Source organism: Micromesistius poutassou (assembly GCF_964030765.1).
Source record: "Micromesistius poutassou genome assembly, chromosome: 10".
Classification (NCBI taxonomy): domain Eukaryota; kingdom Metazoa; phylum Chordata; class Actinopteri; order Gadiformes; family Gadidae; genus Micromesistius; species Micromesistius poutassou.
Window position 1 is genome coordinate 1,382,819 of NC_140280.1, and position 7,211 is coordinate 1,390,029.

The window sequence follows — 7,211 nt, forward strand, 5'->3', positions numbered from 1 at the left end:
TGTGTGTGTGTGTGTGTGTGTGTGTGTGTGTGTGTGTGTGTGTGTGTGTGTGTGTGTGTGTGTGTGTGTGTGTGTGTGTGTGTGTGTGTGTGTGTGTGTTTAGTGTGTGTGTTTAGTGTGTGAGTGTGTGTGTGTAATACGTGTAGTGTGTGTAGTTTGCAGTCAGTGTGTGTGTGTGGCGTCCGTGTTTAATGTGTGTAGTGTGTGAGTGTGTGTGTAATATGTGTAGTTTGCAGTCAGTGTGTGTGTGTGTGCGCGCGTGCGTGCGTGCGTGCGTGCGTGCGTGCGTGTTCGTGTGCGTGCGTGCGTGTGCGTGAGCTGAAAAGTCAAGATCTGCTCTGGCCTCGCTCCAATGTGTGCTCTGATGATTTACTCATCCTCGCCTGATTCACCGCACCTCATTTCTGATTTACACGACGAGCCACAATTCATGATAGTGTACGCTCGCACCGCCGGGACCGCCTGTGATTTGGTTTTCCGTAGACGGTGGGGGGGGGGGGGGGGGGGGGGGCATCGGGGGGGCAATTAAAAGACTCACTGCTCCCCACTTCCTGCCACCAGCAGTCTGACTCCAGGCTGACTCCAGGGTGCACTGTGGGAATGACAGGTGACAGCGGCGCAGAGACTCGAGGAACACACACGATGACACACACAATGACACACACACACACAGCAAGACAAAGAAACACACACACATACACACACACCCACACACCCCCTAGGCCGGCCATCAGATGCGGGGGGGGGACGGGGGGACGTGGAGACCCGCGTGGTCCGCGGGTATAAAGAGGAGACAGTCTTTCGTGCGTCGTGAGAGACATCAATGTTATCGTCCCTTATCCACCCGGTGATCACAAGGAAGCAGCAGCAGGCCGGGCCGCACGCCGCACGCCGCCACCGCGTCACAGATGCCAGATTGCAGTGTTTTGGGAACGGTGCTAAGCAACAACAAGGGAGACGGTATGGCTGCGTCAAAAGACAGATACTCAACCCTAACCCCCGCTCTCTCTGTGTGTGTGTGTGTGTGTGTGTGTGTGTGTGTAGTGTGTGTGTGTGTGTGTAGAAGAAGAAGAAGAAGAAGCAGAAAGTGACATCCTTTGTGGTCTGAAGTTACGGTGCATAGATCGTGCACGACGGCGGCGGCCGTGTGGTAAAGTGGGAGGGCTGAGCTGAATAAAGTAAACTCAAATAACCCGGGCTGTTACCTCCCCCCCCGCCGGGGGGACAAACAAAGAGGCTCCGGGTGCCGTCAAACCCCCCCACTCCCCCCCCCCCCCCCATTCCACCCCCCACTGGGGCCGTGAGACACACATAGGCACACATCAAAAGACCTGGGTGACCTGGTCACCTGTCCTCGCCGTAAAGCCGGTAATCTGCACTTCAGCGGCAGCGCACAGATCACCCGCTCTCTCCTTGTATAAACGGCGTGCCAGCAGGCTGCACGGCAAGGTTATTATATCCCCGGCTGCCGCGGTGGAAAAAGGCGATTGTACGTATTGGAGCGGCGACGGGCAGGCAGGCAGGCAGGCAGGAAGGAAGGCGGCGGCGATGAGCCGTAGCACAGAAGCATTGTTCCAGCTGGTGTGGAAAGAAATAGGGAAATGAAGACGGAGTGGTTTGATTTCATTTCAGAGCAGGTGCATCCATTTCTAGCGCGGGTCCCCTCTCCACCCACCTTGCCGGAGTCAAAGAGCTTATCAGAAATTGGACACCCCGGTGACAAATTGAGCCTGCGATTAAAGCGGGAGAAGAAGAAAGCTTTGTTAAGTGCTGCTGATTGGAATCCAAGGCTCTCCACACACAGGAATCAGAGATGTGTTTACGTGCGCGCGCGTGTGTGTGTGTCTGTGTGACTGTGTGTATATGACTGTGTGTGTGTGTGTGCGTATGACTGTGTGTGACTGTGCGTATGACTGTGTGTGTGTGTGTGTGTGCGTGCACACTTGGTTCACAGCCAATAGCGGCGCCCGCAGCACGACCCCCCCCCCCCCCTCTCTCTCCAGGTGTTCCCGTGGCGTACATTTCTGCTCGGGGTAGTCTCTCACTCTTTCGGCAAACAAACCCGAATCAATGCAGCTGTTGCTCTTCCTCCGTGGCAGCAGCTCAGCAACACAAGAGATAAATCCCCGCTAATACCGGGCCCATCGCTCTCTGCCCCAGCTGGGATCACCGCCCCGCCCCAGGACAATCACCGCAACTTTCTCCATTCGAGAGTGTGTGTGTGTGTGTGTGTGCGTACGTGTGTGTGTGCGTGCGTGCATGCATTCGTGCGTGCGTGAGTGTGCGTACGTATGTGTGTGTGTGTGCGTGTGTGCATGCATGCGTGCATGCATGCATGCATGCGTACGTGTGTGTGTGCGTGTGCGTGCGTGTGTGCATGCATGCATGCGTGCGTGCGTGCGTGTGCGTGCGTGCGTGTCCTGAGCAGCCGTTGACGAGAAGGGGAACAAAAATATATAAATAAAAAACGAATAAATGAATGGACGAGTCCAAAGCACGTTTATCCTCCTCTCCGGGGCCAGTGGCATGACCCGGGATTAACCGGCCTGGCTACAGCGAGACGCTGGCTACAGCCGGACGAGACGCTGGCTACAGCCAGACGAGACGCTGGCTACAGCGAGACGCTGGCTACAGCGAGACGCTGGCTACAGCGAGACGCTGGCTACAGCGAGACGAGACGCTGGCTACAGCGAGACGCTGGCTACAGCGAGACGCTGGCTACAGCCAGACGTTGGCTACAGCCAGACGCTGGCTACAGCGAGACGCTGGCTACAGCCAGACGCTGGCTACAGCCAGACGCTGGCTACAGCGAGACGCTGGCTACAGCGAGACGCTGGCTACAGCCAGACGCTGGCTACAGCCAGACGCTGGCTACAGCCAGACGCTGGCTACAGCCGGGGCGCTGGCTACAGCCAGACGCTGGCTACAGCCAGACGCTGGCTACAGCCAGACGCTGGCTACAGCGAGACGCTGGCTACAGCCAGACGCTGGCTACAGCCAGACGCTGGCTACAGCGAGACGCTGGCTACAGCGAGACGCTGGCTACAGCCAGACGCTGGCTACAGCCAGACGCTGGCTACAGCCAGACGCTGGCTGCTGGCATGCGGAGCCGGTGCTGATTTAGGGGGAGAGGGGTCGAGGGCTGGCAGGAACACAAAAAACAAAACCCCCACACTGCGGTGACTCTCCGTAAATCACCCAGAAAGGGCTTAACACACAGAACCAGCCACGGGCATTACACTGGACGGGCGTATTTATCAATTGTGCTGACCTCTCTCTCTCTCTCTCTCTCTCGCTCGCTCTATTTCTCACTCTGACCCCGATGACGGTACAGGTATAGACTCGACAAGACGGAGCGCGGTTATGGGAACACGTCGGGTCACAGCTGCACGGCTGGCTGTGTATTACAAAAAGGGGGGCGGGACTTCAACCATCATCAACCCGTTTCTTGATTCCGTTAAGGCGTCACAGTGGGAGGTATGTCTGCGGTGATTGTTTTGCTTGTTATTTCTCACCCTGTTGTTGTAGCGGCGGCCTGGAGTTCACGACGAGGACGTTGAGCGTTCTCGTGCAGGAGATGTAAAAACACCACAGATGTGATAGTGAGAGATGTTGATTTTTCAACGGCTCCTTTTAACAGGAAAACTGTATCTGGGCCATTCCCAGTGCATGTATTAAACGTTATATGTAAATTAGTGGAATGAGAGTATAAACATTTACAACTGGTAGTGAACCAGATAACATAATTCTGATGCATACCCCCCCAAAAAAAAAAAAAAAAAAACATTTTTAGAACACGGTCCAAAAAAAACCTAATTTCACATTAAATGGCATTTCAAGCTCTCTATGCTCTGGTCGATCCATCTTGCTCTCTCTGTCTCTGTGTGTGTGTGTGTGTGTGTGTGTGTGTGTGTGTGTGTGTGTGTGTGTGTGTGTGTGTGTGTGTGTGTGTGTGTGTGTGTGTGTGTGTGTGTGTGTAAAAGGGAAGGTCAAGCGCTCCACAGCAGCCCTGACATTCAGTCTGGCCCGGGGTGAAACCGAGCCGTCTCCCGCTCACATAAACAGAGCGTCCCATGAATAAAAGAGCCCTTTATCTCCCGGTCAGAGTTGTGTGAGATGTGCTGTCTTTGCCCCTGGCGTCACAGAAGACATTTTTTTGGACTCTCTCCCTCTTCTGTGTGTGTATATGTATATATATATATATAAATAAATAAGAGTCTCTCCACTCCCCCCCAAGCACGCACGCACGCTTGCTCGCTCGCTCGCTCGCTCGCACACGCACACACACACACACACACACACACACACACACACACACACACACACACACACGACCCCCCCTCTCTCGTAGCATCCATGCAAACACGAGCCCACAATGGCAAACATCTCACCTCGGTGTCTGCATGGGAATATCTCTTACTCTTCTCAGACTCAGGCAAAGTGCAATGTCTGTCTGTCTGTCTGTCTGAATGTCTTAGTCACTCCTAATCCGTCCTTATTATGACGGTGATTAGCCTACTTAGAGAGAGAATTTGTCTAGATGTAAAAGTAGCTTAGAATGTTTGAATCATTTCAGCTGCGTTCAAATGAGTTGTTCCAAACCCGAGCTAGCTTTGTGTGGACGACATACAAAACGGAGTGAGCTACGTGCTACTATCACATAGCTAGCTACGTGCTAGTAGAATCTAAACCAAGCTACGTATGGTGATCCCTTATCTAGGGTAGCTATGTGTGGGTATTGCGACTAGCCAGAATCAGCTAGCCTGAAGAACGAGAGGGACCAGACTCCACAGACAGATGAACCTGCCGGCCGTACGCCGTGTGGCATGAAGACGGATGAGGCGGGCCGGTGCACTGTGCCATTGAACACCTCATTATTGCACCTAGCAGCATATTTTCCACCCCCCCCCCACAGTTCTTTTCAGCGAGGACAGAGCCATCCGTCACCTCCGGACATCATGGACTTTAGACAGGGAGCGATGACACAGAGCCCACGACAAAACGGACGAGGAAAGAACAGCGATGACAACAGCCGACTGGAACTCACGACCTTTGACATTCTTATGTTCATCTGGCACCAGAAAAACTAAATGGTATAAAATAAGAAAAAAAATACTATTTGTTGTTTTTTTTACCACTGAGGCTGGCTTTTTACACGACAACGTCAGATGTTGCCTTTCGTTTAGACGGCGACAGCGTTTTCGGGGCTTAAAAAAAACGCAAAAAAAATGAACCCACCCTCCAGAGTGGAAATCTTTAAAAAAAAACGCTCCACCGTTGCGTTTCCGTCTAAAGGGTTAACAACGCAAAAGTGGTGCTGAGCTGCTCACGCTGGCTCTCGTCCCGTACGCGTTTACGTCACGTCCATGTGTGCAGTACAGGCAAACCACAACAAACAAACATGTCAGATTTCACACACTTTTGCGTCACCGTGTGCACGCAGATTTCCACCCAAAGACGCTCGTCTAAACGCGGAATGAAAAGCGGGAAGGCAAACGCCACTTTTTTGCGGGTTGTGTGTTCAGATCGTTGTCGTGTAAAGCCAGCCTTCAGAGTCTTCAGCGATGCCCTTTCTGCACGTGTCTCTGTATTGTGCTCTGTTTCAACCGGTCAGTACATCCATAACAACTCCCATCCCATGATAACTCCTATCACAATACATAACCTATAACGTAAACAAACCCACAGACAAACACGGTTCAGTATCATCATCATCATCATCAGAGAACCACGGCTGAGAGGAGCTGCAGCACTTTGACCTCCACCACGACCACGCCAGGTGGGGTCAGGGGGTCAGGGGGCCGGCCCTGACCCCCTCATGACCCCCTCATGAGTTCCCATACCTCGCCCCCCCGGGAGCGACCTTCATCAGGCCTGCAGGGGGCTGATAGCAGAGTGCTCTGCAGAGCCCAGCCGGCTGCCGTAGCGTGGGAGAAACTGCAGGGGAGGGCGGGGGAGGGGGAGGGCGGGGGGGGGGGGGAAGTATTGAGATACCGGAATTAGTTGCTACAGACTTGACTAAGACACATATCCAATTAGAAGGGCAATGGACGATAAAATGGTGAATTAATGAGTTGAGCTTTGGGGGGGGGGGGGGTTGGTGTGCCGTGCCTACTAAGCCTTAGAAGGCAAAATGCAGGGTCAACATGTGGGGGGCAAGGCTCGGAAAAAGGAGCCATTAAGCACAATCCCCCCGTTCACTAACTACACCTCCGGACTGAGCTACATTGTAAAGGCTACTTCAGCTCCTCAGCGTTATCAATAGCTTGCGAGTGATCAATAACAATCTCAAAGAACCCAGCGGAAAGAACAAGACTAGGGAATTCAATCCGTCTTTGGACGGACTGTAGGAGGTGAAACCGCCATCGACTGTGGAAGGATTGAAATGCCTACAGTCCGGGAGATAACCAATTAAAATCCTGCCAATGATGATGACGACGGCCTCAATGGAGTGGACTGCGGAGGGGGAGTGGCGACGGTCTTGAATAGGGGTACTCTGCATTTAATTTGCTAATCCATCAATCTAATTGTGCTCGGTAACAAAGAGCAAAAGGAGAGTGGCCCCGGCATTCAGGTGCACTGGGGCATGCTGCGTATGTGGTCCTGTGTGCTGCCAGAGAGGACACGGCCCCTGGCCTGAAGGAACGGGGGCAAGGTAGCGCTGAATGGGTCCTGACTGGCTCAACGGAGGCAGGGCTAATCCCTTCAAGTCAAAAGGAATTGTTTAACTGTGTTTGACTGATTAAACCAAACCTCCAATCCCTCTTTCTCTCTCTCCCTCTCTCTCTCGCCATCGCTCTGCCTCCCTCTCTCTCTCTCTCGCCCTCTCTCCCTCCCATCAGTTCACAGTGTGTGGGCGGCACAGAAGGACAGAGATCCAAACAACGGACGACGGTAAAGCAATCCATTTCCAGGCAGCACACAAGTGTCGAGAGACGGCTTCTTTTCTTTTTTCCCCAAAAGGTGCAATATTAAAAAAAAAAAGTGCCATTACTCGAGTTCCCGGCGAACCAGCTGTCCACCGCATCTTAAAAAGGTCAGAGTGCTCCAGCCAACGCCGATAGATATTCCGCAGCCGAGATACTATGTAAAGTAGTGCACACAGTGTCTCCGTATGCATACTTCCAAACCGGTATGTAGATTACATTTTTTTTTTTCTTTCTTTCTTTCTTTTTTTTTCCCTCTACACTTTCCTGGGAAAAAGGAAATTT

General features: G+C 52.8%; 1 protein-coding gene across 1 annotated transcript in view; it reads left to right on the forward strand.

Moving 5' to 3' along the window:
- Window positions 1-3,119, forward strand: part of trpv1 (transient receptor potential cation channel, subfamily V, member 1) — a gene marked incomplete at its 3' end in the record, with an annotated part of 8,608 nt that extends 5,489 nt beyond the window's left edge. The window contains exon 7 of the mRNA XM_084473621.1: window positions 2,557-3,119. Within this exon, the coding sequence (XP_084329747.1) occupies window positions 2,557-3,119 (563 nt within the window). The remainder of the gene's footprint in view (window positions 1-2,556) is intronic.
- Between the last annotated feature and the right edge of the window lie 4,092 nt (window positions 3,120-7,211).